We start from the raw sequence: 13,149 nt of genomic DNA on the forward strand, positions 1-13,149 counted from the left end.
TTCTCCCACCATGTTGTGGTCAACATGTTTAAAATGTAAGCCAAAAATGTCAAAAAAAAAAAACCCTTTCAAAAGGTATTATTTGCAAATGCAAAACCTTGCAAATTGGTCAGGAAAAGATAGAGAAAATATCCATGTCCATGTGATTAACAAAAAAAAATAAAAAACCTCAACTTAAGGTCCAATTTACAGCTTTTTCTGGAGCTTTGAAACATGTGTAACCTACTCACATGCAAGACACTGAAGTGAAGAGCAAATGTTACTGGGAAACCAGAGCTTTTAAGCCTTCACACAGCCCCCAACAGCCTCTTTATTCACTGTGTAATAGCATATATAATAAAAACTCTGATGCTGCTGATTTTCTGTCTCACAACCCCCATCTTTTCCCACTCCCTTGGTGCTCTCAAAACTGGCAACAACAGGAATCGAACCAGAGTCTTTGAAATTGCCCTTATGGTCATGAACAATTCCACCACACCACGAGTCCCACCTATTGGAGTTGCTTTCGGCACGCTTTTGACATTACACTTTGGATGTGGACTTGAAAAACTCACAGACTGACCTGGGCTTGAACCCATGACCTCAAAAGCCTGTGCAGGTGTCTAACCCATGAGCTACCAAGCCAGACAAAATTTGAAACATCTTCAAAAAGCTTTTCAGTCGTGCCTCTGTGTGTTGTCCCCGAAAAGTAGTAAGCTCAAACAAGATTTGAACTCTCAACCTCTGGTCTATAGAGTAGCCCTCTAAGCCCTCAAGCCACTCGGTCGGAGGAAAAGAATCATCTTTCTCAACACTTGTAAGTCCTGTTAGATTTGAAAACTTGAATAATTCCAGGTGATTTAACCACCAATCTTAGAATCCCTCGAGACAGACTCTAACACCTTGAGCTACTTATCCAGAGACAATGACATGATCTTTTCAAAGTTTTTCAGTCTTTCCTCTCAGTGTCAGCCCTCAAAGTTCATATATATTGGCTGAATTTCAACATACAACCAAAACACCCCTCTGTTCTCTACCCCACTTAGTACAATCCGGTTCCCCCTTCTATAAATCAAATTGGATTCACCCACATCCTGTTTGACAGTCTGACCCTCACCTTGGTTTGGAGGCAGCACGAGAGACATGACTGGGAGCACATGCTACAAACATTTGGGTAACTTCAATTAATGAAATATCACAAACAACTATGAAAATAAGTAACATCAAATGCCTTTGTGTAGCTCTTCCATTAACTTCCAAGTCATGTCAAAGGAAATCAGAAGTGAGTAGTCTCAAATTCAAAATAACCAAATTATTCACAGTAGCTAATTTGGCAGGCTGAGTTAGCCCCACATGCTCAAGCTTCTGTGTTGACTTTCAAACATCTTAGCTGGTGATATCATTGATAGGAAATATTGGAGAGGCAAAGAAAACTCAAAACAAAAGGTCCAGAGGGAAGGACGGCCTGTAGTTCTTTAGTCAGGAATTTTACACATTTCATTCGTGTTTGTGTGAACTTCAGGTCTTCTCTGGCCCGTTTTCTCTTGTCATTCAGCAGCCTGGACAGAAAACGTATATAAATAACATTGACAAAACATATTAAGCTGTGCTCCATCCAACTATGAACTGCAGCTTTGTATCCTTCTCCTGGTCCTCAGCCTTCAGTTTCTCATAGTCTGACATGAGGCTCTCCTTCTCCTGTAACAAACCCTGGTTAACACTGTGAAAGAAACACAAATGCACACAAAAGTTAAACATTTTCATTTGACTTTGTATGCGTGCACTTCTCCCACCATGTGTTTGGTCAACATGTTCTATAAATGTCAAGCCAAAAATGTCAAAAAAAAAAACCCTTTCAAAGGTATTAATTTGCAAATGCAAAACCTTGCAAATTGGTCAGGAAAAGATAGAGAAAATATCCATGTCCATGTGATTCAACAAAAAAAAATAAAAACCTCAACTTAAGGTCCAATTTACAGCTTTTTCTGGAGCTTTGAAACATGTGTAACACTTACTCACATGCAAGACACTGAAGTGAAGAGCAAATGTTACTGGTGAAACCCAGAGCTTTTAAGCCTTCACACAGCCCCCAACAGCCTCTTTTGATTCACTGTGTAATAGCTATATATAATAAAAACTCTGATGCTGCTGATTTTCTGTCTCACAACCCCCCATCTTTTCCCATCCCTGTGGTGCTCTCAAAACTGGCAACAACAGGAATCGAACCAGAGTCTTTGAAAATGCTGACTTAGAGTCATGAACAATTCCACCACACCACGAGTCCCACTCACATTGGGACTTGCTTTCGGCACGCTTTTGACATTACACTTTGGATGTTGGACTTGAAAACTCATGGACTGACCTGGGTTTGAACCCATGACCTCAAAAAGTCTGTGCAGGTGTTTAACCCATTGAGCTACCAAGCCAGACAAAATTAGAGCATCTTTCAAAAAGCTTTACAACCTCTCAGTCTGTTGAGTAGCCCTCTAACTCCTTTAGCCAGTCAGTCAGAAGTAAAGAAAGCATTTTTATCAAGGCTTTTCAGTCTGTCCTCTGTGTGTTGGTCCCAAAAAGTAGTAAAATCAAACAAGCTTTGAACGCCTAACCTCTGAGTCTATAGAGTAACCCTCTAACCCCTTAAGCCACTGATTTAGAGATAATGATACCATCTTTCTCATGGTCTTTCAGTCTGCCACTCAGTCAGAAGTAAAGAAAGCATCTTTATCAAGGCTTTTCAGTCTGTCCTCTGTGTGTTGGGCCCAAAAAGTCGTAAGATCAGACACGATTCGAACTTTCAACCTCAGAGTCTAGAGAGTAACCCTCTAACCCCTTAAGCCACTGACTTAGATGCAAAGACAGCATCTTTCTCATGGTGTTTTAGTTTTTCCTCTGCGTGTTGGTCCCAAAAAGTCATGAGATCAGACAAGATTTGAACTTTCAACCTCAGAATCTATGGAGTAACTCTCTAACCCCTTAAGCCACTGACTCAGATGCAAAAACAGTATCTTTCTCATGGACTATTAGTCTTTCCTCTGTGTTGGTCTCAAAAAGTAGTAAGATTAAATGAGATTTGAACTCCTAACCTCTGAGTCTATAGAGTAGCCCTCTAACCCCTTAAGCCACTGACTCAGATGCAAAGACAGTATCTTTCTCATGGTCTATTAGTCTTTCCTCTGTGTTGGTCTCAAAAAGTAGTAAGATTAAATGAGATTTGAACTCCTAACCTCTGAGTCTATAGAGTAGCCCTCTAACCCCTTAAGCCACTGACTTAGACACAAGGATGGCATCTTTCTCATGGTGTTTTAGTCTTTCCTCTGTGTGTTGGTCCCAAAAAGTAGTAAGTTCAAATGAGTTTTGAACTGTTAACCTCTGAAATCTACAAAGTACCACGCTAACCCCTTAAGCCACTGACTTAGAGATAAAGACAGCATCTTTCTCATGGTCTTTTAGTCTTTCCTCTGTGTGTTGGGTCCAAAAAGTGGTGAGGTCAGACAAGAGTTGAACACACAACCTGTGGGTCTACAGAGTAACCCTCTAACTCCTTGAGTCACTGACTTAGAGATAAAGATACCATCTTTCTCATGGTCTTTCAGTCTGTCCTCTGTGCGTTGGTTCCAAAAAGTAGTAAAATCAAGCAAGCTTTGAACTCCCAACCTCTGAGTTTATAAAGTAGCCCTCTAACCCCTTAAGCCACTGACCCAGACGCAAAGACACCATCTTTCTCATGCTGTTTTAGTCTTTCCTCTGTGTGTTGGTCCCAAAAAGTAGTAAGATCAAATGAGATTTGAACTCCTAACTTCTGAGTCTATAGAGTAGCCCTCTAACCCCTTAAGCCACTCAGTCAGAGGTAAAGAGAAGCTCTTTCTCAGGGCTTTTCAGTCTTCCCTCTGTGTGTTGGTCCATAAAAGTAGTAAGATACAAATAGAATTGAACTCACAACCTCTGAGTCTGACCGAGTGGCTTAAGGGGTTAGACTGCTACTCTAGAGACTGAGCGTTTGAGAGTTCAAATCTTGTTTGATCTTACTGCATTTCAGGACCAACACACAGACAGAGTGAAAAGCTTTGGGAAAGATGCTCTTATTGTGTCTGGCTTGGTAGCTCAATGGGTTAGATACCTGCACAGGATTTTTGAAGCCATGAGTTCCAGGCCAGGCCAGGCCAGTCCATGGATTTTCAAGTCCAACATCCAAAGAGTAATGCTCCCAACACGAGTGGGACTGGTGGCGTGATGCAATTCTTTGTAACTGGCGAGGAAGGCAAGGTGGGAATTTCAAACTGACTCTGGTTCAAATCCAGTCATTGCCAGGTTTTAGAGCCCCACAGGGCTGGGACATAAAATCAGTTACAGCTGAATTTTTATTATATATGGCTATTACACAGTGAATCACAAGAGGCTGTTGGGAGCAGTGTGAAGGCTTTAGAGCCCTAGGTTTTGCCAGTAACATTTGCTCTTCACTTCATTATCTTGCATGCGAGCAAGACTTACACGTTTCAAAGCTCCAGAAAAAACTGTAAATTGGACCTTGAGTTGAGGTTTTTCATTTTTTTTGTTAAATCACATGGATATTTTCTTAATCTTCTCCTGACCAATTTGCAAGGTTATGCAGCAGGAGAAGGATACAAAGCTGCAGTTCATAGTTGGATGGAGCACAGTTTAATATGTTTTGTCAATGTTATTTATATAAGTCTGTTTTCTGTCCAGGCTGCTGAATGAGGAGACAAAAGGGGCCAGAGAAGACCTGAAGTGCACACAAACACAAATGTGGTGTAAAATTCCTTACTAAAGCACTACAGGCCGTCTTCCCCTCTGGACCTTTGTTTTGAGTTTTATTTGCCTTTTCCTACACTACGTGATGTGTTGTCCAGGTGGTCCAGAGGGTCCAGACAGTTGAGCAAAGGTGACATGACAGAAGCTGGTCAGAGCTGAGGCCTGCTGATTGAGCCATGATCCTTCTGTGAAAAATGAAGATGGATAGAAGGGTTACATGTGACACTCCTATGAATGATCATCATATTTTTTTTCTCATCCTGATATAATTACAGTGTTTTAAGTTTCAAGACACTTAAGGGATCCATGTTTTTCAAATAATGTGGACCCGTCACTACACACCTACAGTACGTCATCTCCTCATCTCCGAAACCGGGACATCTGCATCAAAACAACACATGCACATGTACTGACAGACAGACTCTCTAGGCTAGGGTGGGTACTCTGCACTGTTTTACTGCCTCACATTTAAGCTGTTTCCGATCTGATTTAAAGTGAAGAGGTTATGTATGATTTTGGATTCAATGATCAATAGTTTTGTGTGTTTTGTACTGTTTTGTTTCTTTCTTGCCTCCCTCCTTCTCTGACAGTTTCTGATTTAATGTTGAAGTTCCAAGTCGTCAGCATGCAAAGAAGACACTGAGCAGAGTACATATGCAATAGATTATCAAACTGTTAGAGTCTGAGCACAAAAACGCCTCACAATAACAATGAAACCACATGATTTCCATCTTGTGAAAATAGAAAAAAGATATTAGAAAGCTTTTAGAGAGACTTCTCCTCTCAAAATGAATCAGAATATAGAAAAGTTTTGAATAAAATTTAATGACTGGTCTGACTTTTCTCCTGTCCCTGTTTGAGTCAAAGTCAAAGTCTTGTATATTTCAATTAGAATTGTAATCTGATATTTTGTCATAAGTTATATTTTTAGAGACAATAGTTATTTTATTGCTTTTGGCTGTATTATTTTTTTTATTTTACCTGCATGGGTCAAATTCAAGGGGAACAACAGATAACAGTGAAGCATTGCACTTCCTCCCTGTGAGAGAACCATACATGGAGTGGATGGAAATCTCTTGCATAACCCCAACTTCAATTTCCAGAGAATCTCTTCCAACATGTTTGGCATGCGGCCTTCAGAGGGAGGGTGTATCTAGGAAGGAAGTGAAGTTTTAAACAAATGGGCTGGGGCTCTCACTTTAACAACAATTTTCCAGACTGAGGGTGGGTAAGTTGTAACCTTTTTTTCTCCTGTATCTTAACTGTATATTCATACAGAGGTAGAAAAAGCGTAGAGGTAATTCTATTGTTTGTCTGCCAGTAGCTTGATGTGATATAAACTTTTAAAGAAGGATTTTTACACTGTTGTATTTCTGTTTTTACTTGTATAGAAGATCTGAGTCTGATGGGTTTGTAAAACTATCTGCACAACAGGACAATAAAGATTAGATTTAAAATAGACCAGATTGTTATGTTATGTCTTTGAGGAACATCTTACATAGTGCAGTGGTCTAAGGTACAAACCCTGTAAGCATAATGTCCCTGGTTTGATTCCTACAAGGTGTTTTTGTTGTATATGTTGCTCCGTGACTGACTGACTGTTATGAGTGAAAAAGACTGATTAGCTGACACAGGAAATAGGAGGAGTTAATGTGCTGTTCCCACACATGTAGACTGGACTCATGCTATTGCAACAAATTATTGCACAAGCAAAGATACACACTGTTTTCTGCATAGCCTTATGTTGTCACAAAATATCCCAGTGTTCGTCTCTTGAGAAACTGAGAGATGGAGACATGTATGATGTCCCTTCCTTGACAGTACAACAGAGGCCATGAAGAGCCAGAAGCTGGGTTTCCTGAGCAGCCTGCTCTTCAAATGGCAGTCACAGGCAACTTTTGTTGGTAACTTTCACCACATTTCTTTGACTTTTAACATTGGGAGATTCAGTGTTTATGGATTAGTATGAATCATAATGGACATCCCTTTCTCTCAGGTAAAGCAATGCTGCCTGTGTTGCTGCTCATCAGGCTGGTGACACTGGGAGCAGCGGCTCAGACAGCCTGGCTGGACGATGAGAGGGAGTTTATCTGTAACAGCCATCAGCCAGGCTGTGATGTTGCCTGTTTCAATGAGGCCATGCCTCTTTCTCCTGCACGTCTGTGGACAATACAGGTGGAAATATTCAACAACAATTTAACAACTTTTTGTGCTCCTAAATTATGTATTTCATATTAACAGATATATATATTAAGAGATATAAAATATCTGTTATTTTTTCAATCTTACAGAGTCAAAGTTACCCTTTTTTGAAAGATTATAAAATCTGACATGGTGATGAAAACTGTAGCTCACTGTTTTAAGGTTTCAAGTTCAACCCTAATTTAAATGTGATTTTGAAAGTTGGAGACTCTGTTGGTGACTGAAATGTTTGGTTAAAGTTTGAACCCTGTGGTAATTAAGCCCTGTGTAATTAAGTTTTTAATGTTTGGCTGTTAATTAGCTTTTTGGAAGGTGAGGGGTCGATCCTGAGTCAATCACTAACATTTAAAGTCAGAGTCTGGTGAGGATAGAAAACCCACTGGTGAAAATCCTCTGCTGACTCACCCGAAAGCCATCCCCTAGAGGAGAGGTTGAAGAGTGCACAGAGAAGTTCTCTGAGTGTGAAGGGGCCCCAGTGGTGTGGTAGTCAGCATCTGAGGATAAGATGTGGCTGGTTTGATTCCCTCCCATCTATCAGCTCCTGAAAGTAGACACTCACAATTAAGCTATATCAAGGCTCTATAAATTATTACAAGCTATTACAATTTGTTAATCATTCACCATTTAACCCATACACATCAGGGTAACTTTCCAACACAGGGTCAGATTAACCACCCTTTTTTCGATCATCTCGATTTAAAAAATCTGTTGAAAGACCAAAGATTGAATCTGTGACATTTAAACTTAATTGCAGCCGAGCAATCAAATGGTTCCTGGGTTGTTTCAATCTTCAGCAGTGTGTCTGACTTTTTAAAAGCCACTGACTGACTGAGGACTGAACCAAAAACTTTCAAACCTCCATAATGTTACTTAACAGGTTGAACTACTGGACCAGGTCTAATTTAGTCAGAGGATTTCAATCTTTACTTAAGCTCTTTGATATTCAACAGGCAAGTGTAATATTTGCTTTTAAAACTGATCCAAAGAGACAAATTTGAACTTTGAAAATGGTCACTGTGGTGCTTTTTTTCTTTTTGTAAATAATTTTGTCTTTCTTGTCATTTCAAAAAATTGTCTCATGAGACTGACATCTAAATTAGATTTATGTGAACAAAAATCATCCTCTCTTCCCTCACCCTTTGTACTGTACATACTAAACACACTGTGCTAAGGAATTAAAATAACATCAACACAAATTTCTCCTCAGCTGCTTCTGGTTTTGGCTCCTGGTCTTGTTTTCCTCTGCTACCTGATCCACCTCACTAACCAGGAAATCCAGGTGAGGAGAACAACTTATGTCAAATGGAAGGATAGTAATTTATAAAACTTACAGATGAAGCTGAGATAATGTATATTTTTGACAGGCACTTGCCTTCAATTTAAAGGTTAGCATTAAACACTTGAACTATTTCCATTTGTTTTCACTGTTTTCAAGTGTTGTGCAGTAGTTTTTGTGCTTTGCTTTGTGGGGTTTGGACATTTTTATGCACATACAGTCAAATGTTGCGCGATTACATGCATAAAAAAACAACATTAAACAGTTCTATTCCTTTTAAGGTGAGGACAAGAAATGAGGAGGTCAAAGGGCACGCTCTGGGGGTGTACCTGGCCTGTATGGCTTTTGTCATACTGGTAGAGGTGAGACTTACACACACTTACAAAAAAAGTTAACATTACAGAATATCAGAAGGTTTGATTTTTGGATTTAAATGCTTTTCCAGATATTCTACTTTGATTCAAACCTTAATTCCTCTCAAGATCATTTATGTTGCCTAGATAAGAACGCTGTGTACAAAAAGGACTGTACTTTTGAGTGTAACATTTAGCTAATTCATCTTTTTGTTTTTTTTAATAAAGAGAATAATAATTGACTCTAAACTTTATTTTTCTCAGCTTCAGGTTTATTGTAGTTGCTGCTTTCTGCCTTTGTAGAATAGTATAGACTGTTCTACAAAGATTGTTCAAATGAGATAATCAGCTCAGAAAGTAGAAGTATAACATTTTCAAAATAACAAATTAAATATGATGGTAAAGTGACATTGTCATATTTACTAAATCAAAACAATGTTCTAATCTAATGTAAACTGATGTAAACTGTAATTTAGGGTAAACTGTAAACACTAGTTTTATTTGCAGATGAGAAAAAACATCTGCCTTTAACATTCAAAAATTGATTTAGTCATCATGTCTCTTCACATCCAAGAACAAGATGCTAAACTTTAATGAATTATGTTTTCATTGCAGGTTGGATTTATCGTGGCACAGTCATTGCTCTATGGTTTCTGGGTAGATACTCACTATATGTGTCGAGCATCTCCGTGTCTTTCCGGAACAGACTGTACCATTCCCCATGCATGGGAGAAGACAATTTTCCTGGTTATAATGTTGACAGCATCCTGCATCTCCCTCCTGCTGAGTGTGGTGGAGCTGGTTTGTGTACTGCTGAGAGCCAAGGCGAGGCACGGACAGCCGGATGGTGCAAAGGCTCTACAGTCGTGGTCAGGGGTCGAGGAGAGTTGGAGTTTCCTAAGTCAGCTGCTGGCCCTGTGGCATTCCCATGCTGGTCTCTTGGGTACTGAAAGGAAATAACAAGCGAGACAATTTAATACAATCAATGAGTTAATAAAGATACATAAAAAGATGATAGTAATTATAATTAAGATAATTAAGCAAATAAAACAAATAAAAACTGAAAAACTGAAAATGATCAAATTCACTGCAAAGAATCTGCAATGAGAAATGCAGCAGGTTTACAATATATCCAGAATGTGCAATATATTAGATATGTAGTACAATTATGTAAATAAAGGGGTAGCATGCATGAAGTTAAAGTACAATCACTTTACATCACCCCTCACTTCAACACTCAGCATTTAAGACTCAAAGGGTTTGTTTGTCATACGCTCATATAGTAGTAGTGTAATGAGAGACAGGGGGAATAGTCCTGATAGTAGTGTGCAATAAAACATCAAAATCAAAATGATTTAATAATTATCAGGCTAAACATAATATGTAGTGGTATATGTAATCTGACTCTGTTTTTGTCTCTCAGGTAAAACCATCCTCCCAGTGTTGCAGCTGATCCGGCTTGTTATTATCGGGGCAGCGGTGCAGCCAGTCTGGCACGGAGATTTAGGAGACTTTGTTTGTAACACTATCCATCCAGGCTGCAAACAAGCTGGGTTCAATGAAATCTTCCCCTTCTCTTTGCGAAATTACTGGACACTGCAGGTATTAAGTTTTCAAAGATTATAATCAAATATTTCCGAATAGAAACAATAGTGTAGAGCTTTGTTCTCTTTTAGTACTAAAACATATTTCTAGGTGTCAAGTCATACACTATACAAAAGCTTGATTCAAATTTTATTCATTAATATTCACTTTATCTACAGGTGCTTCTCGTTTTGGCTCCTGGTCTGATTTTCTTCTGCTACTTGATCTACATCATCATCATGAAAGAAACGGTGGATAACATAAGACTTTGCTACACTAATAGCCTAAAATAAAATAAAAGTTGACCATATGGACCTTTTCTGTTGCTGGATCTGCTGTTTACTCTCTTTTTTGTCTGTCTGTTATTGCACCTTATGGTAGTTTTACTCGTTTTTTTCTTCTCTCACTGCTTTCCTTCCAGAGAAGCCCAGAAACTTGGGTTAAAGGTCAAGTACTGGGGGCGTATTTGGGCCTCTTGACAGCAGTTGTTCTGGTGGAGGTGAGTGAGAGGCAGGAGTGGAAAATGCTGTAATTAATCTGCATTTTTAACTAGTTGATGTGATTTTAACGAGATCACATGATACATTTATCCTACATTCTGCATGTTTTATGAAGTAACAAGATACTTCACATGTAAAATCTGTACACTTACATTTACATACAGTCAGTCAATAATTGTCTATACTGTATCCAAACGCTTATACAGTATATCTTATTTCTCTGTACCACAGAGCTCTATTGTCGAAAATGAAAAAAGGTTTATTTTAAGTTGATCCCACATACACTTGAATTCTCTCTAGTGCACCAAATTTGTATTAATCCATGGATGAAAACAGTGCCCACGAACGCACTACTTACTCCTGTTTTGAGTAACATTCACTAGAATCTAAATCATTTATCCATTTAAAAGAAATTAAGATACGATATGACCAGTTTTTTAAAAATAATACTCACTTCAGTAAGAGCCAATGTACTCAGGCAAAGTAAGTACTCATCACTCCTACACATAGTGACTTTAAAAACAGGGCTTGAACTCATAATGTTGATAACTTTTGAATGTGAACCTGAACCTGTATACAGTATATAACAAATGTGTCACAATAACTGTTTGTTAATGTTCTGCCTCTCTGTCTCCAGGTGGGATTTACAGTGGGTCAGGCTTTGATTTTCGGTTTCTCCCTGTCTACCACCTCTGTCATATCCGCCAAACCGTGTTTCAGCAGAGTCGAATGTTACACCTCCCAGGCAACAGAGAAGACGGTGTTCATGGTCATCATGTTATGCGTGGCGTGCCTGTCAAGCCTGCTGACCCTGGTGGAGATGGTGAGTTCTGTGACTCTGAAAGGGAGTAATTAACAATTTTCTCACTATGCTGATATTAATAAAAAAATTGTTCTGATGAATGAAAACACATGCTAAACTTTTTAAACTGCTATCCAACAGTGCATGGTGTTGAAGAGCGAGAGGCCATGGGAAAAGAGCCTGTACAAGATGTCAGAGGCCTCAGGCTTTGAGATGTCACCTTTCAAGGAGAAAACCACAGAGGACAATGAAAGCTGCACCACACCCAACATCTAAAGCTTACTAACACAGATTGAGGGTGATCCCACGCCTAAACCATGACATTAGAGCCTTTTAAAGAGAAGAGGTTGGACACGTCCGCCAGCTCTTTCTTTACTTCTTTTTTTTACTTTTTTATCACTGTATATTACTGTGACAAAACACTTACGAAGAATTACGAGAAGTTTAGTATCTTTTCTTTTAGTTTTAATCTAGAGTTTACAGTTTATAGTTTTTACTTTTTAGTTTCACAGTTTAAACATTAATATGAAGCTCCACACATATGTGACCTATTGTAAACTTTCAAGAAAACTATATAAGAAAAAGGTAATACATATAAATGTTGCATGTATAAGGTGAATGGTTTGTAATTGACTCCGCTGTATGAGGAGGACGTGAGGATGCTGTCAGTGAAGACTAAAGAAAATGTGCATTCATGTGATAATTCTTTTAATTTGCTCATATGACAGTGCAACATCTTCAGGTTTGATTTAACAGGTTCTTCAAAACCACTGAAAGAAACAAAAAGAAACAGAAAAGAGACTAAATGAAAAATCAAACACAGACAAATAAATTGTCTACAAAAACATTATTTTTCTCAAACATATAGCGTCCAGTTTAAAGACTTTAAAGCTCCAGGACCCCACACACATGCACATCTCAAAAACACACTCGCAAGTGTGGCAGCAACACTGGAATATTTAATTATTCCTTTATCAGCCTGACATGTTCTACTTTCTGTGAGAATCTGCACTTGCTGCTCAAGGACTCTCTGAACAACACATGTAGCAGATGGTGGACACATCAGCTCGACCAGTTGAGACTTTGGATTTGCATGACATTGTGTAACCACAACACCAGAATAAGATGCTCCTGTTCGGATAATAAGCAACATAAGACATAAGCAAAATAGTGAATTACAACAAGCACTCAGGATCCGTCCTTGGCTTGCAGGCAAGAGAGCAGACAGGATGACAGCCGGTATCTTCTAGCAGCAGACTGGTCTGGTACAGCTAGGAGTCGAGTAGACCGGCCTGTACCAGAGTTTGGACTAACCTGAACTGGCTTAGTATAGCCTGCTCCACTCGTGAAAAATGGAGGCATCAGGTCAGACACATTAACGCTCCCCACAGGAGAAGAAGTGGCCACCCTCTGTGCCAGGTGTCGTCTGTCCTGGACTGACTTCTGCTCCAGCTCTGCATCATCCAGTGGTCGGATGGAGCTGTGCTCATTGGTTTGATGATGTGATGGGTGCACAGGAGAGTAGCTGTCAGAGGTGGAGCTGTAAAGGACAGAAAAGTTGTATTTTACAAGTTTTTTGTCCAAATGTGGAGCCAAAAAAAATGTCTCAAAAATGTCTTCTTTCTAAATTTGGAGATTTTTTTTCTAGCCACCACCTGACAGCAATTTCTTCTCCAACTTAAA

The 13,149-nt window shown here is 39.1% G+C and overlaps 1 protein-coding gene across 1 annotated transcript; it reads left to right on the forward strand.

Moving 5' to 3' along the window:
* The first annotated feature begins 5,902 nt into the window (after positions 1 to 5,902).
* Positions 5,903 to 12,161, forward strand: LOC111236698. Its single transcript, XM_022765526.1, has 11 exons — positions 5,903 to 5,977; positions 6,571 to 6,653; positions 6,746 to 6,924; positions 8,159 to 8,230; positions 8,509 to 8,589; positions 9,196 to 9,523; positions 10,004 to 10,182; positions 10,344 to 10,415; positions 10,586 to 10,663; positions 11,302 to 11,487; positions 11,608 to 12,161. Exons 2-11 carry the CDS (start codon positions 6,584 to 6,586, stop codon positions 11,740 to 11,742), a joined length of 1,380 nt encoding a protein of 459 aa, XP_022621247.1. The 5' UTR covers positions 5,903 to 5,977; positions 6,571 to 6,583; the 3' UTR covers positions 11,743 to 12,161.
* Positions 12,162 to 13,149: the final 988 nt, after the last annotated feature.

Source organism: Seriola dumerili, unplaced genomic scaffold (genome assembly GCF_002260705.1).
Source record: "Seriola dumerili isolate Sdu_G_001 unplaced genomic scaffold, Sdu_1.0 BDQW01000716.1, whole genome shotgun sequence".
NCBI classification, from domain to species: domain Eukaryota; kingdom Metazoa; phylum Chordata; class Actinopteri; order Carangiformes; family Carangidae; genus Seriola; species Seriola dumerili.